Source organism: Zootoca vivipara, chromosome 6 (assembly GCF_963506605.1).
Source record: "Zootoca vivipara chromosome 6, rZooViv1.1, whole genome shotgun sequence".
Lineage (NCBI taxonomy): Eukaryota > Metazoa > Chordata > Lepidosauria > Squamata > Lacertidae > Zootoca > Zootoca vivipara.
The window spans coordinates 94482494-94508378 of NC_083281.1; the positions used below are offsets into that span (position 1 = coordinate 94482494).

The window sequence follows — 25885 nt, forward strand, 5'->3', positions numbered from 1 at the left end:
ATAAGGGAAAGGAGCAGTTTTTTTTCTTATAACATTGTATAAAGCATTTACTCATAAACAAAATATAAATATCACATCAGAATTAAAAAGAACCATTCAAAAAACAAGTCCAGAAATTAAGTAAAAGTATTTAAAAAAAAAATCAGCTCTTATATATTATGATCATGAAAACATGTACATACGACAACATATATAGGCTGCTTATTCAGTTATCTCTTTAAAACTATGCATTAACAAATATTTGTTAAGATATGCCAGCTGGTACACACACTCTCTCAAATTTTATCATTTTTCTGATGCTATGCATTTTAATATGAATTTTTAGCTGGCAACTTCTAAGAATCTGGAAATTGTAGCTTTTTGGTCGCTTTGTGAGGGGTAAACTACAATTCCCATGATTGATTGGGGAAAGTCAAATGTTTAAATATTTGATGTGTATGCAGCCCACCAGCTTGTTACACTTTTGTTGTTTTTAATTATCTACAAAGTATTTCATTTATCAAAAAAGAAATACCTAATACAATCTGCATTTACTGTATTAAGGACAGTCCTATTTTTTAGATCACAGTTGAGAGATGTATTAAACTCGGAAATTCCAGGAATAGACTCTCTATCCTTTTCATAACTCTGTTCTCTCTAGCTCCTCCCACGTGGCACGCGCCTAGCCTCGCGCCACCCGTTAACTGCGCGCTGACGTCACGGGAGAAACTGCGATTGTGACGCGGAAAATGGTTGCCGGTTGGGAACTGTGAACCGGTGGCTTACCACGCGGCGGAGGGAAGGTAAGTTAAGGGCAGCTAATCGGGTAATTAAAGGTATGCGTAAGGCAAAGCACGCCGCGGCTGCCTCAAGCCTTTCCCCACATTCAGAGGCGCCTACACGGGGTGGGGGGGGGAGCGGGGGGCGGAAAAGAGACGCTGTAAGAAGCTGATTGGTCGACAGTGGAAAGGCTTGGCCAATAGGGAGCGGTGAAATGCGCGAGGGAGAACTTTTGAAAGAAGCGACATTGATTGGCGGGCGCAAGCGTCGTCCGAAGGCTGCTCATATTGGGGAAAGAGATTCATGGAGGCGCGGAGCTTCTTATCTTGGCTGGGGACGCGCACAGTCCTCGCGCCGGCGGAATCGTGGCTGCCGGACGCGCTCTGAAGGAGGAAGCTTTTCAGTCTTCGGGCTTGAGCTTTGGTTGTGGCAGCCAGCAACTGTGCACATTGAACTTTGTTGTTTAGTCGTGTCCGACTCTTCGTGATCCCATGGAACACAGCACGCCAGGCACTCCTGTCTTGCACTGCCTCCCGCAGTTTGGTCAAACTCATGTTCGTAGCTTCAAGAACACTGTCCAACCATCTTGTCCTCTGTCGTCCCCTTCTCCTAGTGCCCTCCATCTTTCCCAACATCAGGGTCTTTTCCAGGGAGTCTTCTCTTTTCATGAGGTGGCCAAAGTATTGGAGCCTCAGGTTCAGGATCTGTCCTTCCAGGGAGCACTCAGGGCTGGTTTCCTTCAGAATGGATAGGTTTGATCTTCTTGCAGTCCCCTCCAGCACCATAATTCAAAAGCATCAATTCTTTGGCGATCAGCCTTCTTTATGGTCCAGCTCTCACTTCCATACATCACTACTGGGAAAACCATAGCTTTAACTATACGGACCTTTGTTGGCAAGGTGATGTCTCTGCTTTTTAAGATGCTGTCTAGGTTTGTCATTGCTTTCCCCCCAAGAAGCAGGCATATTTCAATTTCGTGACTGCTGTCACCATCTGCAGTGATCATGGAACCCAAGAAAGTAAAATCTCCATGGACAAAGACATTGAACTTAAGAACACCTAAATGAAAAAATTCCTTCCAGTAGCACCTTAGAGACCAACTAAGTTTGTTCTTGGTATGAGCTTTTGTGTGCATGCACACTTCTTCAGATACACTGAAACAGAAGTCATCAGACCCTTATATATAGTGAGAGGGTGGGGAGGGGTATTACTCAGAAGGGTGGTGGGAATGGGTGATTGGCTGATAGGTATGGTAAACCTGTTGACGACTGTTAACTACTGCAATTGGTCTTAGAGGGAAAAGCAAGGGGTAAGATGGCTAAAAATAGCTTTATTATGTATAATGAGATAAGACTCCAATGTCTCTATTCAGACCAGGTCTTTCCATGGTTTTAAGTTTGGTAAAGGTAAAGGGATCCCTGACGGTTAGGTCCAGTTGCGGACAACAGGGTTTGCAGTGCTCATCTCACTTTACTGGCCAAGGTAGCCGGCGTACAGCTTCCGGGTCATGTGGCCAGCATGACTAAGCCGCTTCTGGCGAACCAGAGAAGGACACGGAAACACTGTTCACCTTCCCGCCGGAGCGGTACCTATTTATCTACTTGCACTTCGTACTTTCAAACTGCTAGGTTGGCAGGAGCAGGGACCGAACAATGGGAGCTCACCCCGTCGCGGGGATTCGAACCACCGACCTTCTGATCGGCAAGCCCTAGGCTCTGTGGTTTAACCCACAGCGCCACTCTCATCTCTTTTCAGTTTGGTAATGTTGCAATTCAGCAACTTCTCTTTCCAGTCTATTTCTGAAATTCTAGACAGCTACTTTGAGATGTCCTGGGACACCTGTGAGCCTCATAGGGAGGCTGCCTGCTGCACATCCTCATGATTTAATGTTATGGCCTCTGCAGCTTTCAAGCAGCCTCAGACTTGGGTCCCCAAATGTTGCTGGGCTACAACTCCCACCACCCCTGACAACTGGTCCTATTAGCTGCGGATGATGGGAGTTGTAGTCCAGTAACAGCTCGGGACCCAAGTTTGAGAGAGGCTGGCTTGTGGTCACGTTTGTCTAGGGAAAATTGTGGGAGCTACTGGGAGCTCCCAGTTACTCCTGCTGTTGATGGTGACGCATATAGATAGAGGTGTGCGGTTGACCTGTGCTTTTTTACTTCATACATGATGTAGAGTTTGGAGTGATCAGTGAGGAGGCCAAGACGTTAAATCAAAAAGAGATTGTAAAGAGTTCCTGAAAGGGCCTCTAAGCTGAGGGCAGTAAAATATGAAATGCAATTCATTATAAACAAGCGCAAGCTGCTGCATGTTGAAGCAAAAAATAATAATTCCATGTACATGCTCATGGGATCTGAAATGGAGGTGATGGACCAGGACTGAGACCTTCCATTGAGCTATCCACCATGACCCCAAGACGTTGGCCAGTGTGCAGCAGCAGTGAAAAAGGCAATTCCAAAGCCTGGGTGCAGCCAGGGAAGGACCCCCCCCAAAAAATTTCTACCAGCCATACCTCAAGTGCAGAACATGGAAAAGACCCTTTTCCCTGAATCTAATACAGTCGTACCTTGGAAGTTGAACGAATCCGTTCCAGAAGTCAGTTCGACTTCCAAGACGTTTGAAGCCCTGTTGGACGTTCAGCTTCCCAAAATAGTTTGCAAACCAGAACAGTCACTGGGTTTGCGGCGTTTGGGAGCCAAAACGTTCAAGAACTAAGCTGTTCAAAAATCAAGGTACAACTGTCAGCAAGTTTCATACTGGAGAAGATGGTATTTCATGTATCCTGGCCCTAAAGTGTGCGAAAGAACCCTTTTCTTGCCCACATCATCGGCTCTAATGAGTTACTTTAGTTTAGGGAACCTATTTCAGCTCAAGGACTCCTTTCTCTCATGGGCAGCCTTCCAGTGATGGGCACAGGTGGGAGTCAATAAGTAGGCGAGTCCAGAGAGGGGAAAGTGGGTGTAGCAATGTGACTATACCCTGTGCAGTAGGCTACACTCCAGCCACATAAAATCCAGAGGTTTGCACACAAACACATTTCTAGGCAGACAAAACCACTCAAAGAGGGCATAGAGCAGGAGTGCTGCGGCATGATAGACATCAAACCAGTACTTTTAATTGTGGTCAGAAATGAACTGGAAGCCAATGCAATTGTCGTTACCAAGGAATTGTAGATCTCATTAGCTGTTGTTTCCCTCCTAGCAACAATGAGTGCCTCAACGCCGCAGTCTGCCGGCTCTAAAGGAAATGCCTCTTTCGACAGTGTCTTTGTGTCCCCTGGCACTAGGCGGCAGCCTCTTAGTGCCACAGGCACCCCTGTGCTGCAAAACTGCCCTGGGAATGATGATGAGCGAGAGAGGAAGCAGCGTCGGCGCTCCAGAGTGGTTGACTTGCAGTTTAGCACCGAGTCACCTCTGTTTATAAAGTCCCCGTCCAACAAGTAAGTGGTTTGCCCAAGCATCGATATTTTGTCTGTGTATGTGAGAGAGAGATATATATTTCTTGCTATACTACACTGCTTTGCTTGTTTCTTTGTTTTAGGCAAGCAGAAACATCATTGCCAGCAATTCCACAATTGTCAAATGCCCAAATTGCAGATCATTATTCCACATGCATCAAACTTTCAACAGAAAATGTAAGTAAGTCTAGCATTAACTTCAAAGACACACCCTTATCAAGAGCCGCTCTGGCTACTACAGGCAGAACTGCTTGTATTCCATGATTTCATATAAATGTAAAAATGCTTCTGAATTTAGATTTATACCTTCAGAATACTGACCATCTTTCCTCCTGCATAGCTTATTAAACTTATACATGTTAACTTGAAGGAGAATTAATGATACAAATAAAGTAAGTTTTCATAAATTTTGTATCATTTAAGTGGATTGTAGAATTAGACCTTTCTTCGCACAGGATTTAGATGAACTTGTTGCAGATTCTAAGATTATTGTTTACTGTAGATTCCAGGATGAAGAATGTAGCTGTCAATAATGTCAACTTGCTGTTCCCTCTTCCAGAAAATCACCACGAAGAATGTATTTGGTTTGCACCTTATCGACTACATGACAGAAATACTCAAACAAAAGGACTCTGAGCCCACCAACTTTAAGGTTAGAGGCCTTCCTGATGTGTTTCCTGTGACAGAGAATGTGCACAGAAAAGGTTGGGCATGATCTGCATATCGACTTCTGGTAACTTTTGGAGAGTCCTGGGTTTCTTCTTACACTCCGCTTCTTTGAGGGTCATGTGTTGAAACACTGCTATTCTTCCTAGTGTGCTCCACGCAGCAAATTTTTAAAAATGCCCCCTCTGGAAGAGCTTGCTTACTGATCTATTGCAGAAAGCGAAAACTGCCTGCCTGCCACCATATTCTACCTAGCAGTACCACACATTCATGTATGGAGGGTTCAGGTTGGATTTGCCAGACTTTGAAAGGCTAGTTCCAGGATGCCAAAAGCCATTGTGAGGGAAGATTGTTTTGACTGAGGAACAACCAGGCCGAAAAGGAATAGTTGGGTATATTTAAATAATGGCTACTATGCCTGAGACAGAAGCCCAGGGTATGAGGAGGGCAGGTGGAAAGTCTGGGAAGCAAGGTAAAGAAAAGAAAAGAAAAGGAAGCTTTCTCTTATTTTGTTGACAAGTAGTCTGTACTTTCATAGTAGCCCACTCAAAGTTTAGTTCCACTGTTAACTTCTTTCTTAACATTCCCCCTTACAGGTAGCAGCTGGTACCCTGGATGCCAGTGCAAAGATCTATGCAGCAAAAGTTGACGCTGTCCATGCAGATGTTTACAGAGTTCTTGGAGGGCTGGGCAAACATTCTGCAACTGCAGAGCCTGTGGATGGTCTGAATACAGGTGTGCTGTTTAACACAATGAGCTGAGCATGGGATTTGGAATAGCATAGGTGGGGATGGCCCATAGCACAGCTGTAGGAAATGTGGGGTGGAAAAAATCTGTTTCATTAGTAACTATGAATTGATGTCAAACAAGATAAGGCAAGCTTGGCCGTTGCAAGTTCTAATTAATATATTTCAGATGATTGAGTCAACACATGCAAAGTTATTTGGGTAACTGAAATCTGTTACGGAGTGAAGTTTTTAGTGTTTAAAGACATAAAATAGTATGTACTGCCTTAATGCTGTTTACTTGAAACAGTATTAAGGCAGTACATACTATTGCCTGTCTTTAGATTTTTACAAATATTTCAGTAAAAGATTATACATAATAAAATGTTAAACCACATTAAGTGTGCTTTAATTTCTCCCCTCAAATATATCAGGTCTAATACTTGTGCTGTGTTGAGACTAAAACATACCATTTTTGTTGTTGTTGCTTTACTAAAAAGTAAAAGAAACATGCTAAATTAGATTACTCACCAGGGCATCAGAAACTCTTCCAATGGAAGCTGAAAATAGAATATTCTCTGGGAAAATTTCAATTTAAAATTTCCCAGATCCACATCACTATTTGTGGGACACACAGTCCCAGATCAGTTCTCAGCATCTCTAGTTTTTGTTTTTAAACAAGTGGGATTTGTATTCAACCACACAAATGTCTTCTTATTGGTACACACCATATAAACTGACATTCACCTTGGATAATTAATTTGTATCCCTTATGGTGCCTCCTTTCTGGGAAAGTCTTCACAGCCTTGTGTCTCCAATATATCGCCTATGGGTTTTTGTTTTATTTTGAATGGGAAGTTGAATAACATCCAACCCACCAAAGACTGTACTGTATTTGCAAGCAGCTCTACTTACCTGTGTCAGAAAACCCTTTCATAGTTACGTTCTCTTCCCTGCATTTGTCAGTAGGTACAAGTATAAATCTCATGTCATGAAAGTGACTTGCAATATTTTTTTGAGATAGTCAAAGCATAATTGAGGAGATGGGAAGATCCATTAGTGTAAAGGAACAGGAGAGATTATTTCTTTTTCACCTGTAAATGATGCAAGATAGCAGAACAGTTGGACTTTGTAACTGAGTATTGCTGGAAACTACTTGCACCTGGATGATGATGATGATGACGATCTTGAGTTGTGACCATTCTTGTAGGTGGAGGGGTTGTGGATTCTGAGAGTTCCAAAACACATCTGAGCAAGAGGAAGCACCAGTACAAAACTATTGAACGGAATCTGAATAATATTAATATCTCCGACGAAGATCATAGGTGTGAGGTGAGAGAACCTGCTCCGAAGGACATTTCTCAAACACCCCCTTCCTAAAGTAGTTGGTTGACTATCTGCCTACAGCATCTTCTGGGAGAATAGTTGGAGAAATTAAAGCAGAAATCTGGGTGGTGGAGGAACAACAGGTTCATCTTTGTTGGTCGGTTCATTACAACTGTCCTGTGCTCCTGTGGGGATCCATCCTTTTCATAGAATCATAGAACTGTAGAGTTGGAAGGTGCCTAGAGGGTCATCTAGTCCAACCCCCTGCAATGCAGGAATTTTCGCACCTTTAGGGAGTGGAATGTTGTTCCACTGTTCTATGTCTGGCATACACCTGCACACAATGTGTAGAGTATCTGACAAAGTGAGAAGTTAGTGCTTCCTTGCTCATGGGCAGAGCAAGTTCACAGTCTGGAGAGTGCAACTGGGTTGGTATCAATGACCAGTAGCTTAAGCTCCCTTGACACACAGAAAGGAGCTGTGGGGCCAATGTCCATGCATGAAGTCTGGATGTATGCAGGGGAAAGCCTATCTATGGATATCTAAGTGCATAGACTTTCCACAGGAGCTGGAATCCTGCACCATTGGTGCCATTGTGTTCCCATGCAGCCTGTGATCTTAGGGTGGCCTCAGACCATTTCTACATGGGATGTGAAGGCTAGCATAACATGCTCAGGGGTGCCAACTTGAATAAAATATTGGGGGGGGGGCAAGGAAGCCCTGCCCTGCATAATGGATCACATGACATGGTGCATGAACACCACTTGAAACACAGTGCCCATCAACTTTAGGGTGTTCAGACCCCCTCAAATATTTTATTGGGGGGGTGAAGACTCCTCAGCTCCTAGGAGTTGGCTCCTATGAATGTGATTGTATGCTTTGTAAATTGTTGTAAACTGCCCTAAGACCTTAGGATGAAGGGCAAGTAATACTTTATTTATTCATTTATTTATTTATTTATTTATTTATTTATTTCCAATTGAAGCCACGGATGAGGAATCTATAGTTAAGGTGAGAAATCAGTTGAGTTCATTTTTAAAGGAGGCAAATCTTAATTTTTAGGGCTCAGCAAAGGATGCTTTTGTTTGTCCTTTGTTGTACTAGGGAGATAAAATATTTGAAGACCTAGTAAAGCATGGGACCTTTTCGTCTGTAATGGTAGGTTCTTGCACTTTCCATAATAATTCAAAATGTGTTGCTTCATATTGAGGTATATATTTTTGATCACTTAGTAGGCAGTCAGTTGTATTAGTTAATCACTGAAGAGGCTTGATGTAAAAAATATCTTATGAGTAAAACCATGTGCCTTTTTGCTATGGTGGGTGGAAAAGGGATGAGAAGTGAGAAGGAAATATTTGGTGGCTTCTGTTTCCTTCCCTTGATGTGTGATTAGCTTTACATGACATACTTCTGGGAACATGTTTGGGGACATGGAACCTTTGCTACTGGTCCAAACAGTGAATGTTAAGCAGCATTTGCAAAGTTTCATTGAACTTGATATTTGAACCTGAGCTCCTGTTGTTTTCCCCCTACCCAACCAGGTTGATCCCATGTTCCAGAGAACAGCAGCCTCCTTTGATGAGTGCAGTACGGCTGGTGTTTTCCTCACTATGCTTCATGTACACAGCTTTCTCAGTGAAGTTCTGTTTGATTCCATGGTCATCCCCCTGCCTTCTTCTATGACTGCTGAGCCGCCAACATCTTCTCACGTGAAAGTGACAGGCTTTAAGTGTAGGTGCTAACAGTTGCTAACTCTCCATCTTCTAGGTGCAGTAATGTTTCATTTTGAGTAGGCTGAGAAACAAGCCAGGATAGGATAGGTGGGGTCACATATATATTGAGACCTTTCCATTTTGCGGTGATAGATGAATCATGCTGCTTTACCTCTGGAGGCAGAACCAGTCTGAGTGTTCACAGGAGCTAAGCTTTATAAAGAAAGAGATACTTGCAGGGCAAAAGGAGGCTTGATACCACATCTTCTTTCTACTTTGATTTGGTAGGGAGTGGGGAATGTTTGCTTCATTTAATGCCCTGGGGAAGAGATATCATGTGCCAGGCTCCAAAAATGAGTTTACCCTCAACAGAAGGCTCTCTTTTGTCCATCCCTTTGCAAGTATCAAAGATGGAGCAGCTGTGGCTACAGCAGGTGCCTGTATCCTTGAAGTCTGCAGGGAGTAGAAACTGAATGAGTGGAGGGTTGGGGAGACATGGTACCAAGCCCCCCTGATACCAGGGCCTCAGCCAGGTTACCAGTGATCAAGGATATAAATTACTACTAGTAGTGCAAAGATCGGGGGCCTATGAAGATCACCCATGAGTTCTTTTCGTCCAGAGTTCTCATCTCTTGGGAAACATGGTAGCATAAGAGAGGGGCAGTTATGGCTTGGAATCTCCAACTCCTCTCGTCTTCCTTTCTAGCCATCCTTCTGCAGTGTGCTGAAAAGCGCCCCATTTGCCCTTCATTGGCTGGCTTCTTATTTACCCAGTGGGACAGTGAAACCCATAACGAGGTATGTCAAGCCGGCTGTTGCAGTGAATAAAGTGAACTGGTTACACAATGGGATTCAAAGCTATTTCAGTTTCTAGCCCGTAATTGCCTGCATTTCATGGTGGTTGTGTTTTTTTTCAAAAATGTTTCTGAAGCTTCATTGCCAACCATTTAATCTTGCAGGCAGAGGTACCTATAGCCTCACATTTGCACATTGCTATTACGTTGAATAGGTGACATCTGGACTCTGATATTTAGAGGTTATCCTAAAAGTGTATATGTTTGGGTGCTTAGTATAAAAGCACCATATTTTAAAATGTTCTTCATATCTTCATGTTCGCCATGTGGGCATGGTAGCTTTATGGGTGCAATTAGTCATTTACCTTACATATAGCTGGCTTACATATCTAAATAGTAAAATAAAAAAATTCCTTCAGTAGCACCTTAAAGACCAACTACTACTACTGAATTTTTTTTTATTTTACTTCGACCCAGACCAACACGGCTACCTACCTGTAACCATATCTAAATAGGTCAACTAACTTTTTGTGACAAATTCCTTGGATCCTGAGGAAGATCTTTTGGAGACTGAAGTGAGTTTTGTTTCTACTTTTATCACATCAGATTGATGTATAGGCATCATTTTGGGTGGATGAGATTCATTTTGTATTTTTGTAATCTTATTTTTATTGCCTATTCTTGTTTGTGGAATTAAAATGCATTTTGTTCTTGTATACAATTTAGCAGCTATTCATATGTTCCCCCCTTTCTGTGTTGAAGTCACACAATTTATACACTAATTGTGTTGTTGTCAGTCTTCTCTCTGCCTCCAGAAGGATTTTCCTTTTACATTTTATTCTGTTTTCAGTCAGTGACTGCTTTGTTGGATAAATTTAAGAAGAGTGACCAGGCATTTGACATCAATGCAGAGACTGATAGTGACCCTGGAGACTATTCTGAGGACCCAGCAGAGAACGATTTTGATGCTGACATCCCGGACGAGACGGTTGAGAAGGACCTTGGAGAGTTCTCCAAAAAGGTGGAGTCATGTAGACTAACACCAGGAATGTTAAGGTATGTCCAGGTTTGGATGGTTTGTGTAGGAATCAGGCCTTTCGTGTGGTGGTGCCTACCCTCTGGAACTCGCCTCAAATAGGCATGGTCTCTATTGTGTTTTAGCACCCGTTGAAGATCTTTTTCTTTCAACAAGCCTTCTAAATCCCCGTAAGTATTAGAATTGGATTTGAAGTTTTGGAAAATTGTTTTAAAATCCATACCGCTGCTCCTTCAAGAAAATCATTTCCAGCCTTATGCCTCCAGTATATGCCCTCTGCTTTACTGGATGGAACGTTTCATAATCTCAACTCATCCAGTGAGGTTGAGAATGTCTCCCATAACCTGTTAAGTGGTCCCTTATACAAGCACCATAGTTACACAAGTCTTGTAGCCTCCAATCTCTGTCAGGCAGACCCATTGTGATCTATGTATTGCTTGCATGCAAAGATGTCTTCATTACCATCCAAATAGCCAGATTTACTCTGGCAACAAGGAAAATGAGCCAGGTTCCAAAAATGGGATGGGGGGCAGGGAGTGGGATTTGCATTTTATTATATTTTAACACTTTTCTAGTTTATTGTAGAGGGGTAATGTGGGATTAACATTGGGTGTGTGTTGTTCTGTTGTATATAACTCTGCTGAACTGAAATGACTCTTTCAGTGGTGCTTCGATTTACGAATTTAATCCATTCCGAAGGCACCTTCATAAGTCGAAAAACGCCATTGGAAACGCGATTTCCCATAGGAATGCATTGGAAATGGAAAAATTCGTAAGTCGAAGCAACCCTATCTAGACATTCGTAAGCGCGCGGCCATTACCCCCATTCGTAAGTCGAAAAATTCGGTTGTTGAGTCGTTCGTAAGTTGAGGTACCACTGTATTTGTATTGTGTTGGCCTATGACTTTCTTGTTTACATTCAATTAAGAGTGGATTTCAAAGGTTTATGAACTATGTATTATATGTTTTACTCTGAATGTTTTTCTTCATTGTGAAATCACTTCAGGATGCTTCACAGGGAATGATTCATAAAAATAATTAAAATGGTGGGGAGAATTAAAAAAACCCTTGAGGAAGCTTTGTTTTACAAATAGAATAAAATCTTGGTGAGAATGAATAAAACTGGTGAATTTTATAATCAGGCGTGTGTATGTACTTCTTCCAGAAAAGAAGTGGTTCCCCTGGGGGAAGGAGATGTCAGGTCCATGTCACTTCATTTGTCCCTGAAGCCCAGCGAGTATTCTTACTTCAGCCCCCGAACCATGTCCATGTGGGCAGGCCCAGAGCACTGGCGGTTCAAGCCTCACCATAAAGGTAAGGATGTGAAGGGAGTCGTGGGAGTTCGTTCCCTAGCTTTCTGCTTGCATATTGACCTACAGCTTTATAGGTCCTGTGTAGAATTTGGAAATGCAAATCTTCTCAGAACATGAAATCCACAGTTCATGGCTCTTCAGATGTGACTCAGTCAAAGCAAAGCATTGTCAAAGCTTATCCTGACCCTCGAATTAGGTTTGAGAGTTCCAAGGTGAGGTGGTATGTAATAGAGATTGTAATAGAGACAACTGAGGCGATGTTCAACATTTTAGGAATCACTCTGAAACAAGCAGCAGCACCGATTAATAAACCCTTGTTAACCATCTGTAGCAGATCCAGCAACATCTTCCACTCAGTTGCTCCTACTCACTCTTCACAGGTGATGCCAACCCTGAGAAAGCAAACAAAAGAAAGGCTGCCAAAAAAGTATTTGAGATAAACTTTGAAGATGAGATTGATTTTGAGCCTTACTTCTGCAAAACAAGGGTATGATTTTAACTCTTGATAGGGACGTGTATGTGGGTGGTTGTTAACACTAATTACTAGCTTTAAAAACAGTTTAAAAATATTTAATAGAATAACTAGCTGGCCCTGCCACACGTTGCTTTGGGTTATTTGTGTGATTTCCCCTACCCTGTGCTGATCCATGACATATCCCTGTGATTCCCCCACTCCTCCCCTCACCCCCCCCCCACATATCCCTGTGATTCCCCCCTCATCCCCCTCCCTCATCCCTGTGAATCCCCCAACTCTGTCCTGATCCATGACCTATTATGCCCCCTCTTCCTCCCACCCCTGGCTTATCCCTGTGATTTCCCTCCTCTCCTCTGTCTAACCCCCCCCCCCCCCGTTATCCCTGTGACCCGTTCATTTTGCACACAATCATTCCCCCAATACGCATGTTCTGTAAAATTTTGCCCTGTCCCAACCCTGACTCCCCTACCCACGTGTGTTATGTGAAATAACATTTATTCTACCCAAAGGCACGGCCCTGTAAAAGGCCCATATTCAGTTGATTCTATGCTGCGGCCTATTTGCCCCCCCATCCCCTACCCAGGCAGGCCCCTAAATCCACTCAGCAAAGCCACTCTGCAAAGCCAAGACGAGATACTGTGGAGAGGGCAGGTTTCATCCCTGTGTCTTCCCCCACCCTGTTCTGACCCATTACCTATCCCTGCCCCCTGTTCGCCCCCCCCCCAGGCAGCCCCCTACCTCCACTTGGCAATGTTGGGCCTTGTTGCTGCAAAAGGCCTGTTTTCAGTTGGTTGCTGTGGAATTTTGTGATGTCATCTGGTGGTGTGGCTTTGCAGGCAGCAGTGGGCGATCTGCCTTTCTATTGGATGCTGCTGGAGTCTTCAGAGCTTCTGCTGGTGACGTCTAATTTGGACGCCACTTTTTTGTGTTTCATCATTATTTTAGGTATGAAAGGTTTGCTTTTCTGGGGAAAAAATTATGCCAGATCCCTCACTGATGGGCATGGAACGTTGTGGCCAAATTTGTTACATTAGAGTTCAGCGGTTATGGAGAAAGGCTGTTACATCTGCGTGCGCAATGCCTACATTTTTATATATATAGAAGGATAGATCTTGTCAACTGCTGCTACCCATTACAACTTTGGAGAAGTCCCATGTTTAGAGAAGGCAAGCCTTTGAATACAACATGTTGAGGACAGTCAGCAGTAGGAGAAGGCAACTAGAGCAACGTTTTTGGGAAACTCTAAATGAGTCTGACAGAACACAGGCTAGAACCTCTTTGAAGACCTACTCTGTGGCAGTGAAAGCAGTGAAAAAGTATTCTCCCCCCCCCTTGCCTCCATTGCATCAGCAAGGAGCTGATTCAGTTCAGTGGAGCTGTTTCAAGTGGTCAGGGGTCTTTTACAAAGGCCCATGTCATAATTTAGACCACTTGACAGCTCTCCGTGAACAGGTTGCTCAGCACTTTGCTGACTAAATCACTCAAATCTGTTCTGACTTGGACACTACAGTTGATACAGGTCCAGTGGATGTAACTTTGGCCTCTGCTTATCCAGTGGATACTTATCAACTTGTACAGCCTGAGGATGTAGACTAGGATCCTTGAAAATGTGAGAGCTACTGCATGTATTCTGGATTCTTGCCCTTTCTGACTTATCAAAAGGGCCAGTGGGGGATTGGCTGAGTGGGTGGAGGGAGTGGTCAATGCCTCCTTACAACAAGGCAGCGTTCCAGCACACCTAAAGGAGACAGTTATAAGACCTCTGTTGAAAAAGCCCTCCCTGAATCCCACTGTACTGGATAATTATTGGCCAGTCTCCAAAATACCATTTACCATGTTTCTCCAAAAATAAGACACCGTCTTATATTTATTTTCCCTTAAAAACAAAACAAAACACTATGGCTTATTTTCAGGGGATGTCTTTTATTATTATTATTATTATAAGTATGGTTCAGTTTAACCTACAAGGTTAAACTGCCTATCACTATGGCTTATTTTCTGGGTATGGCTTATATTCATTGAATGCTTAAAAATCCTGCTATGGCTTATTTTATGGCTACGTCTTATTTTCGGAGAAACAGGGAAATGCCATTTGGGGGCAAGGTACTGAAGTGTCTGATGGCTTCTCAGCTCTAGGGGTTTCTGGAAAAGACTGATAATCTAGATCCATTTCAGTTTGGTTTCAGGCCTGGTTATGGGACAGAGACTGCTTTGGTCTCCTTGGTGACTACTTTATGCTAGGAACTGGACCGGAGGAGTTCTGGACCTCTTGGTGGCTCTTGTACTATCAACTTACTATACTATGATATCCTTCTGGACCACCTTGCTGGGATGGAACTTGGAGGCACTGTTTTACAGTGTACTCTGTTCCTTCCTGGAGGGGGTGAACCCAGAAGGTGGTGCTGGGGAACTTCTAGAGCCCCTCAGGATCCTGTTCTGTCCTCTGTGCTATTTAACACTTAGGTGAAACCTCTGGGAAAGTTTGTCCAGAGTTTGGGGGTTCGGTGCTGATGACACCCAGCTCTTATTTCTCCTTTCCACCTAAATCCAAAGAAGCTGTCTTGGTTCTAAACCAGTGTTTTGGAAAGTGTGGCTCTGGGTGACAGCGTGTGAATATTCCCATTACAAATTAAGAACTCTTAGTTCTTATAAGCAGCCTTGACTTGATAAGTGTTAGCATTTATAATAATCATGCATTCTTTTTTATATAATCGGAGTAGGTCTAAAATTCAAGCTAGTTGAATCAATCAATGCAGGGACTGCAGTTTTGAGGAAATATCTCCAGATTACTTTACTTTTCCTACCTTTTGCAACATTTGTTCTTGCCTTCTTAGCTCACAGACTATTGGTGTGTTGCCCTATATCATTGATTCCCAAACTGCAGTGCTAAGGTACTACAGGAGGTGCTGAAGTATGTCTTGATAAACGAAAGCATATGCAAATCAGATTTGATTCCAGTCCCAAGTATAAACTTAAGGTTTAGAAAGGTGATATTTGGATGGGAGTGCTTGATTTTTCTGTGAGCTTCTGCTTTTCTCAAACAGGCAGCTACTACTCTGTCCAAGTCAACCCTTGAAAGTCAAAACAAGAAAAGCAAAACTCTTCCTGCAGACTTCCACTATGATCCAGACAACCTCACCCGCCTCTTTCTTAAGCCAGCCAATAGGGTAAGCTTTCTCAATGCCATGCAACACTCCTGCCTTGCCTCCCCTTGTCATTACTGCAGTATCAGCTTCGTTTGGTTATCAGTCAGCTGCTCTGGGCAGAAGGGTGTGCTGAGGCAATTTCTGGACTGAGTGTGTTTTAGTTTAATGTTCTTTCCCATTAGTGACTGATGTCCTAAGTCACCCAAGTCTTTGGTTTCTGCAGCTGTCAAAGGTGCCACTGCAGGGTGACTCGTCCAGTCACGACAGTGAGGTCGAAGAGTATGATTACAACAACCCCAATGACACCTCCAATTTCTGTCCTGCATTGCAGGTAAGCTGCAAAGATCAGAGAAACACTACTGTGGATTGCACCCTTTCTTATATGAAGGTTTTTTGTGAGTCTTATAGAAGCTGGCTGCCAATCTGGGCAGAGAGGTTTAGCAGCCTTCCTATTGGTTAACAACCTCGGTGGCTTTTGTCGGTTCTGCCTCAGTGCAACATTATCTGAAGGACCTCGAAAGGCGCTCAAGCAACTGAGGGACCCTAACTAGAATAAGGAATAATCCCACATTGTCTGGACCTCAGAAAGGGGATAATATTTTGCAACCATGGCACAGACAGCTTCTCTAAGGGGTGTGCAAAAGAGAAGCAACAACAGACAACTTAAATATTAAAAAATACACAGCTAAATAAAAATGTTACATTAAACAAAGTTACACACACGCACACACACTTGCATCAATATCATTTCATTTCCCTTCTGACACACCCTCCCTCTCAGCCTCTGGGTTCTCTCCCAGGGTCCAAACAAACTCTCAGCTCGCTCACAAAAGTCTTAAACGAAAGATATTCCTGGAAACAGTGGTCATTACCCTACTTTGAACAGCCTTGGCTTCCCCCAATAATCCTGGGGACTGTAGCTTAAGTGTGCTGGGAGTTATTAGCAGACCCTGTTCCCCTCACAGAGCTACAATTTCTAGATTGGTTTAACAATTAGTCCCTTTTCCCGGGAAACTTTGGGAATTTTAGCTCTCTGGGGCAACCATGGGTGTCCTAACAGTTCCCGGTACCTTTAAACTACAGTTCCCAGTATTCTTTGGGAGAAGCCATAACTATTAAAGTGATATAAAATTTTATTCAACTAAATCCAACCGAGTAGACACATGGAGATGAACAAGCCGGAATTAGTCGTGGCCATTAACTTCAGTGAGTAGGACTAGGATTGAATACCATCTCTTGTGCTTTAAATGTTTGGGGTTGTGTTAAACTGACTTAGGTCTATTAATTTCACTGGGTCTACTCTGAGTGAATGTTACTAGAATACAATTAGTAACTGTATTCTGTATGTGATTTGAAAGGCATAACCAATAATATTGTATGTGAAGACTTAACAGCATCACTGAAACAATGGATGAAGAAGAGGGAAATAGAACCATGAGTGATACCGTAATATTGTTAAGGTCATACGTAGTTTGGCTTACAGTGCAATCTAACCATTTTCTACTTGGATGTACATACTTAGGGATTCACTGGGGATTTCTCCTGGGTAAGTGGGGTTAGGATTGCAGCCTTATTGAAAATTGGCTATGTGGACTACCTATTTTGGGAAATTTATTCCCCGGGCAACTTACAAAAGAGTAAGGTAAAGGGGCCCCTGACCATCAGGTCCAGTCGTGTCCGACTCTGAGGTTGTGGCGCTCATCTCGCTATATAAGCCGAGGGAGCCAGTATTTGCCCGCAGACAGCTTCCAGGTCATGTGACTTGCATTTAGATGAACTGCTAAGTTGGCAGGAGCAGGGACCGAACAACGGGAGTTCACCCCGCTGCGGGGATTCAAACCGCTGACCTTCCAATCGGCAAGCCCAAGCAGCACAGTGGTTTAACCCACAGCGCCACCTGGGTACAAAAGAGTAAAAACCACAAATCTGACTAAAAGACCAGCACATGATAAATGCCAACCAGAAACAACACCAGCTTAAGAGTTTAAAGCTTCAGATATCTGAAAGCCTAGGGTGGTGATGGGCACTTTGCTATAATTTGGGTACTAGACAAAATGGGTGTCTTCCTGGGGAGGGCATTGCACAGCTTCTGCCGTTGCTGCAGCACCACCATTTACAAAGGCTGTCTCCTGGGTACCCTTACTACTGAGAAAAGCCTCATATGCACATCTTAGCATGAGGGGGTTTGAAGTGGGAGAAGAAACTCCAATAGATACTTGGCTCCAAAGACATGGCTTTAAAACATGAATTAAAGCAATTTGAATTGAGCCTGGAAGCAAACAGGAAGCCAATGAAGCTGGGACTAAAACAGGAGAGATCCTACCTTCTGGTCTTCATTAGCTCAGACTGCAGATGCTAGACAGTTAACAGAAGCTTTTTCATTGCTTCATTGCTATCCTTGGCCTCACGTAGAGCAGTAACACAACCTTGACATTATCAGAGCATGGGTAGTAGAGGGTAAGCTATCTCTGTCTGGAAGAGCCAATGAGCCTGGATTGTCTAAGGTACTCTGCCCCCTGAATCCACTTGAGACTCTAGTGACAATGATGGGGCTGTAAACCTCCCCCAATCTGTGTGCCTGACTATTGTGGCAGAGTACAACCCCATCCACAACAGGCTGAACACTATCCTCCTGAACAGATGAACCACCCACCAACAGCACCTCTGCCCTGTTTGAACTGAGCTTCACTTCATTAGCTGTCATCCAGTCCATTAGTGCCTCCAGGCACCAGTCCAGAACCACCTCCACCTGGATGAGATGTAAAAGAGATAAAGCTGAGCATTGTCAACATATTGATGACTCCTCACTGCAGTCCCCTGGATGACCTCATTCAGATCTCACTGCAAGAGCTCAGTAGAATATGTCATTGGTTAAGCTTGTTTAAGGATTATTCCATTAGCTGGCTGTAAAGTCTTTAGCAAGTAGAATGGATGACCTCATTTGTGTTCATCCATGGGAAACCACCTTATGGAATTGCAAACCAATATGTCTCAAGTGGTTAAAATCTTGAGGCAGCAAAAACATCCCTTTTATGTAGTTTTATCTCTAGTTTACACAGTTATTGGTGCCTTGTAGCTGATGCATTGTCTCTGGTGGAGGAGGATACAGGAGATCTTATGGGACCTTTTTCTTTTAGTACAACTAACTGGGTTCTCCAGTGTCTGAAGGCGTTTGGAAATCTTCCCTGCATTCCAAAGGCTTTCATATCCTCAATATCCACTTGGCTTAATCCAAGAGTTCCTTTTATGCCTTAGCATAAAGATGAAATCCTTGAAGGTAGATTAGTTTTAGAGAGGGGTGGGGAATCCGAGTTCAAAAAGTTGGAGCAACTCTGCAGAAAAAAGTTGGGGAGACAGGGAATGTTGCTTGAATGTGTGGGTGAGGGGCGTTGCGTGTTTCCTAGCCAGTGTGGTGTAGTGGCTAAGAGCGGTAGACTCGTAATCTGGGGAACTGGGTTCGCATCTCTGCTCCTCCACATGCAGCTGCTGGGTGACCTTGGGCTAGGTCTACCTTACAGAGTGTTTGTTGTGGGGGAGGAAGGGAAAGGAGAATGCCAGCCACCTTGAGACTCCTTCGGGTAGTGATAAAGCGGAATATCAAATCCAAGCTCCTCCTCTTCTTCTTCTTCTTCTTCTTCTTCTTCTTCTTCTTCTTCTTCTTCTTCTTCTTCTTCTTCTTCTTCTTCTTCTTCTTCTTCTTCTTCTTCTTCTTCTTCTTCTTCTTCCTAGCTCTCTAGCTTAACTGGCTGTTTGGCTTCCCTCCCTCTCTCCCCCCCCCCCCACTCAGGATGGTGACAGTGATGACGACGACATTCCTGTGGACTTTGTGGGCCAGAATGGGATGTTTGAAATGACAGCCTATCCTGCAGGAGAGGCAGGGCAGGAGAGAGAGCTCCATGGAGGCATCCCTGGGGCCAACATCACCACCTATGGGGAATTGAACCTGGTGGCTGAGCCACAGAAGGCAAGTACTGGTGTAGGATGCATGGCCTGCAAAGCAGCTCCTTTCTTTAAGGCTTATGTCTGTTGTGCGCTACGAGGGGGGCTGAGCTGAAGGTGTGGCACACATTTCACCTGTAGCGATATTGTTGGTGGCACTGGAACCTGTCTGTGGCTCATGCTATGCTACTTTGAAAAAAACTACAGTTCCATTCTGCTGCTCCAGGCTTTTGTCACACTTGCTGTGTAGGCCAAGGCAGCTCTCTTTCCCTGCCACCCCGTTGCATAAGGCAGGGCTGGGGAGCCTTATGTTTGGGACCTGGCTGCAGCCCTCCAGGGATCTAGCTGGCCCTCAGGACTCTTCCCAGGCCACAGCCCTCGCAGGGCTTGCTTTACACCCACCTTGGTTGTCTTTGCCTGGCTGGAATGTGTCCTTGACCTCTGATCATGCTTCTTGTCTGCCTGGTTGGAGGATAGAGGGTGGTGGGTGGGTGGGTGTGTTTGTGGATGTCTTGTATTTGTGTTTAGAGATTAGGCTACTGCCCAAAGATAAAACTTAACATTCATTGCTCCACCATCTTTTACTCTGTCTACACCTACCACCACATGTGACCTCTGGTAGGGAGTGTGGCCCTCTGGATTGAAACACCTCCCCACCCCTGGCATATAAGGTAGTCTTGTGCCTAGATGGATCTGTCTTCCGCACGGTTCAGAGTCCTTGTGTTATGGTGGGGGTGGGGGTGGGGGTATATGCTTGCCAATTCCAGGTGAAGCTAGGTGGATGAAAACTTAGTTCTCTCCCCTATTGTTTGGGCTAAGAGGTAGTTGGTGTTTTCGGTGCCAAGAAGGTATACGTGTTTATTCAAAATAAAAATGACGGTCACTAGCTTCCTCTGTTTCTGTGCTCTTTCTTATTGAACTCTTGGGTTTAGTTTAAATAGCAAGCCCAAGGGGGTAGGGAGTAGCCTGTGCCTTGATGCCATAAGGGGCGGGGTTGAAGATTTCCCTTCTAACTGGATGGTCTTTGGCTAGCTCTGTTCCTTTTTCTCTGCTCTTCTAGGTGAACAAGATTGATATTCAGTATGCAAAGACTGCCAAAAAGATGGACATGAAGAGGCTAAAGCAGGGCATGTGGTTGCTCCTGACTGATGCCCAGACAAATGAAACTGAGCAAGAGGTATGCAGCCCCAGGAAACCCAGAATGCCTTACCCAGTGACGCCTTGGCCCACCCGCCATCCCAGACAGACAGGCTCTCATCCTGTTTTTATCTCAGCCAGGTGACTCTTAATGTCACATGGAGCCATTTGCTTCCTTGGTTCAGCAATACCAGCAGAAAACTGGGATTCAGGGCTGTGTGAACTCTGGACTTAAAAGGCTGAATTCTGTGATCTATTTTAAAAATATCTAATTGACTTTGCTAATCACAGGGAGGACCACACTGCTATGCAGGGTACTAGAAATCTTACCCCTCCTCACACCCCCTACTTCTGGCTCAAGTATGTCTTGGTAAACATAAGGATTAGAGTCTTGCTTTTTAACAAAGCCAGAATTCTTATAAAGCTGAGTTCTGAATTGTATGTACCTGCAGTACACACAGGATTTCACACCTATGGTTGTATTTCATTTAATGCTGCTTTCTGTCTTTGCATATTCCTGCAGTTGGCACACACCCTGATTTTAGGCAGAGAATCTGTCATAGCAGTAATATACTACTTAATATTTATACTGTATATAGTACTTGCAGGTGTTCAAATGGTAATTCTTCCAACAACCTTCTGAGGTAGGTAATATTAAAAGCACTGGACACATGGTAAAGGTAAAGGGACCTCTGACAATTAGGTCCAGTTGTGACCGACTCTGGGGTTGCAGCGCTCATCTCGTGCTATTGGCCGAGGGAGCCGGTATACAGCTTCCAGGTCATGTGGCCAGCATGACAAAGCAGCTTCTGGCAAACCAGAGCAGCGTACGGAAACGCCGTTTACCTTCCTGCTTGGAGCGGTACCTATTTATCTATTTGCACTATGACGTGCTTTCGAACTGCTAGGTTGGCAGGAGCTGGGACCGAGCAACGGGAGCTCACCCCGTCACAGGGATTCGAACCGCCAACATTCTGATTGGCAAGCCCTAGGCTCTGCGGTTTAACCCACAGCACCACCTGCATCCCAACGGACACATAGTACAGAAGTTTAAAACATGACAGTATCTGCTTCACAGGCTTGCAGTTTGTTTACTAGGTGACCTTTAATATTTCAAACTTACTTTCACAGAATGAAGTCATGGAGAAAGATGCTAACTCTTCAGTCGTATCTGGTCAGAAGGTCTTCAGCAGCGTTATCAAGGATCTATGTCATAGGTACTTCAGATCACCAGGACTTTGACTAGGATGCCAGGAAAAGAGACACATTTACACCTCAATCCTTTGGCTGAAGCATTGGAGCCAACCACCACACAGGGGTCCATTTAAAGCAGGGGTCAGCATACTTTTTCAGCAAGGGACCAGTCCACTGTCCCTCAGACCTTGTGGGGGGCCGGACTATATTTTTTTGGGGGGGGGGTGAACGAATTCCTATGCCCCACAAATAGCCCAGAGATGCATTTTAAATAAAAGGACACATTCTACTCATGTAAAAACACGATGATTGTCCGCGGGCTGGATTTAGAAGGTGATTGGGCCGGATCCGGCCCCCGGGCCTTAGTTTGCCTACCCATGATTTAAAGTGTGCTTCATATGTTGCCATTGGCTCCCAAGTTGCTGAATGTATCTTCAATTCTTCAATTAGTCATCAAATTTTCCTGTTTGCAAAATAACCATTCAAAAAATCAACCTTGAGTCACTGACATGATTGTGCTCTGCAAGTGGAATGTTGGTTGTAGAATTCAAAAGAACGCATAGATTGGGATGCAGCAGGTCTTCCTGTTTTATCCCATTGCAAAATAACCCAGCTGTGAGTAGCTGTCTTGCTGATAACCTGCTAAGGTAGTCAAGTCAACTAGTATGCTGACCTAGCCTTCCACCAGAACGCTAGAAGTGCAAAGTACTCTTAATAGAATGCATGCTTACCAGTTGTATTCCTAGAAGGTATGTTTAAGATTGCAGCCCATGGCTGGAGTTGGATAATAGTTCATAAGAGAACAAAAGTGGCAAGCTTGTCTGGGTGGCAAGCTTCTGTTTCCAGGGGTGCACACATTTCTTTTGCTCCACTGTTGCTACTGGTCAAACAAGTTTGGTAGGTTTCTGAACGAATAGCTGCCAGATCTGTTTAGTAGGGGGAAAGTGAGTTTGTGCAATGCACGATGTGAGCTCTCTTATTAACTAAGGCCACATTCACTCAACCCTATAAATCAGGGATGTCCAACAGGTCGATTGCGATCTACTGGTAGATCCCCGCGAGGTTTTGGTAGATCGCTGTTCGATCTCTGGCTTCCTTTCCTCAGCACCTTCCTTTCCTCAAAGTTCAAAAACTTTGATCTGAACCCCCCAAAATGTGGGTAGATCATTGGCAGATTTTAATTCTGAAAGTAGATTGCAGTCTCTTGGGAGTTGGCCACCCCTGCTATAAGTCATAAACCATGGTTTACTGTAAATGTTTTGGATGTGCTCCTATTTTGTTCCTTCTTACATTGAGCTGGAAGCCACAGCCTGAGCATCAGTTTACATGTCATGCTTAGCCAAGGCTCATGGTTTGTTGCTGCTGGCCTGACAAAGAGGGAAAAGCAGGGAGTATTATTTAGCAACATGTAATGCTTGTTCAATGGTAGTCCATGGTTTGTGGCTTAATGTGATCATGCCCAAAGTATTTGATCTATTTCTCAGCTTGATTTTTCTCTTTCACAGACTGCCTTCCACGATGGCAAAGAACTTGTCTGCACCACTGGCATTTGCTTGCCTCCTGCATCTGGCAAATGAAAAGGTACGTGATAAAGGCAGGAACTTGAATAACATCAACGACAAGTTGGAGAGAATGGGTTCTTCCTGGCCTACACAGGCAATGCTGTGATAAGCATCTTGGCCTTGGCAAACAAGTCCATGATATCTTCTTTTCCACGCTTCCTGCATATGTGGAAATTTCAAAGCTTGATATGTTTTTTGATCCCTGCTTCCCCTTTGTCTCCAGAACCTGAAGCTAGAAGGTGTGGAAGACTTGTCTGAAGTCTTAGTGCTGCAAGGAGATTAATGTGTGCCACTGGGGCAGAATAAGAAAATCTTGGTCAACCTAGGATGGAATTTATATCTAACACACGCGACCATCAGAGCCTGAGGAGGCCATCAGCAACATCAGTACATGTTCTTGATTAAACAATTTGTGATTCCAAGACTTGAAACTATGGGAAGTCAGGAAAAGAGTGCCATTAGTGTTAATTCTCTTCTGAATTCTGCAACTTCCCTCTCCCACTATCTGATTGTGATCACAGCTAAGACCTGCTACATGTATTCAGTTTGCTTTATTTTAACATGAGTATTCAGTTCCTGTACATATAAAAACTCTCCTATATGTCTTTTTGCTCTCTTCCTATGACCTCCTCTATCATTGAATATATGAATATACTGATATATTTGTGCAAATGTGTGTTTTTTGTAAGGAATAAACAATGTGACCCTCCACATCCTTTTGGAATTTTATTTGTGTGTGAGAAAACTGTAACTGGTGAATGGGCTAGCATGAGTATCTGGACTCTAGCACCAGGCCTATGCAGGAAATTAAAAGTACTATTGATGTTTGTTGTTAATTTCTTTTTTCTTCTAACTTGTTTTAAAAATCTTTTTAACTTTTTATGGTGTTATTGTTTGGCTTTGTTTTTCTATCATTGTAAACCATTGCAATGTATTTCTTTGATACGGTGGTATCCTGTATACGGTAACTATTTTTATAACTAACTAAATAGATAAATGTACTTCTCTGTTTCACTTGGACCTTATTTTTCTAGTGTGCAGTTTCATTTTTGCTCTTGCTAATGCCTTTCTGTTTCACAGTAATGCCTATCTAATCACATTATGCCTGTTCACACACTCTTGCTTAGTTACTCAATTGGCAAATCATGCTTCTGCTTTACCTTGATGTTTCATGTTATGTAAACATGATTTGTGCCAGCCTCTATATATGTAGAAACAAGGGCAGAAATAGACCAAAGCATGTGAGTTTAAGGAAATTCTCCACTCATCTTGGCACCTGGCTACATTGCTAATGCAATAGTGATAACTGAGAAGGTTCATGTGATCGTAGTTCATGTGATTGTTTTACTGTCCCCATAGATCTCAATGATCTCATTTTAATGGCTTTCTCATTATTGCTCTGTTTAACTTGGCACGGCACCTTATAAACTTTTTACAACCTTGGATGACTCATATTGCTTCAGCTTCAGAGCTGGAAACATGGCATGGCAAATTCCACTGACTTCCAAAACGCAGTACTGTGATTACCACAATCACTGAATTTATTAGGCAGGGAAATTTAAGTGGCAACATAAGGTGAGGGGAGATTTCTTTTAAATAAAGGTGCACATATTCTTTGGAGAGTATGGGACCCTCAACCCTTTGCATTTTATGCTCAAGTCAAGTTGCTGCCTGTGAAGAATGGTATGTTGGGTTTTTCCAGATTCCTCCTTGTCCTTGGGTACCCAAGATGGGGAAACCAAATACCGTATGTCCCTTTCCCACTAAATTACCTTTTTTACTGTTCTGACTGTATTTTAGTGTGCTGTAAGCTGTCCTGGGATGATCCATTTTATGAAGGGAGGGAGGGACAGAAGTGAAATAAATGGGGCCCAATCTCCAGGCTGGTTTATGTGAGCCAATCCCACCAAAATGAATAGAAGATATGCAAGAGCTTATTAGCATATCTCAAGTTAATTTCAGTGGGGCTGGCTCACAAAAACTTACCCTCAGCACCAAATGAATCTGTGTCCTCAAAACCCCTAGCTGAACCTCAAAGTTGAGCTTTCTGGATTTGGCCAGAAGATCCTCAGCCCAACCAACATGACTTGTGAATGGGCTAATGTGGCCTTGTTTGTTCCATTCAACCTTATTCCTCACAGCCTGGCTTGCTTCGCTCAGGTTTATTGTGTGTTCAGGTTTATGTAAGTGTTATGAAATATCCACTTCCTGTTTTGTGACTACAGCTGCCTGCCAAGTATTATGCCAGTTTATGGTTCCATAGTTGCTTTGCTGAAAAACCTCCCACTTCTCTTCCCAACCCCCTCCCAAGACTATAATCAGGATGAGTTTAATGGACAACCTAACAGGAGGTGATGCTTGGTATCAGTGGAATGCCCCCCACAGTCCCTTATTTGATATAGGTGCCATTGTCACCTGGCATGCGTAGAGTGCTTGAGACAGATCACAGAGGGCTGGTGAACTGGAACTGGCCGTTTCAACTTGCTGTGCAGCCTTGTGTTGTAAATTCGGTGGTAGGAATAACCAGAGGAGAGCCTAACAGGAACAGAACGATAAACACTGTGGGTGACAGTATTTTGAATACATTGCATGGAGCCTTTCTCTGCTGTCTCAAAAAGGTTTGGGTAGGTGATGCTGAAAA

The 25885-nt window shown here is 43.7% G+C and overlaps 1 protein-coding gene across 1 annotated transcript; it reads left to right on the top strand.

The window, feature by feature from the left end:
• Positions 1-665: 665 nt before the first annotated feature.
• Positions 666-25682, top strand: NCAPH (non-SMC condensin I complex subunit H). The gene is made up of 18 exons (XM_035117551.2): positions 666-782; positions 3964-4201; positions 4303-4396; positions 4779-4871; positions 5482-5620; positions 6821-6942; positions 8478-8667; positions 9355-9446; positions 10293-10498; positions 11644-11792; positions 12172-12278; positions 15311-15433; positions 15636-15743; positions 19200-19376; positions 20412-20528; positions 21620-21705; positions 23188-23263; positions 23468-25682. The coding sequence occupies exons 2-18, from the start codon at positions 3969-3971 to the stop codon at positions 23525-23527; spliced, it is 2172 nt and encodes a 723-aa protein (XP_034973442.2). The 5' UTR covers positions 666-782; positions 3964-3968; the 3' UTR covers positions 23528-25682.
• The last annotated feature ends 203 nt before the right edge of the window (positions 25683-25885 follow it).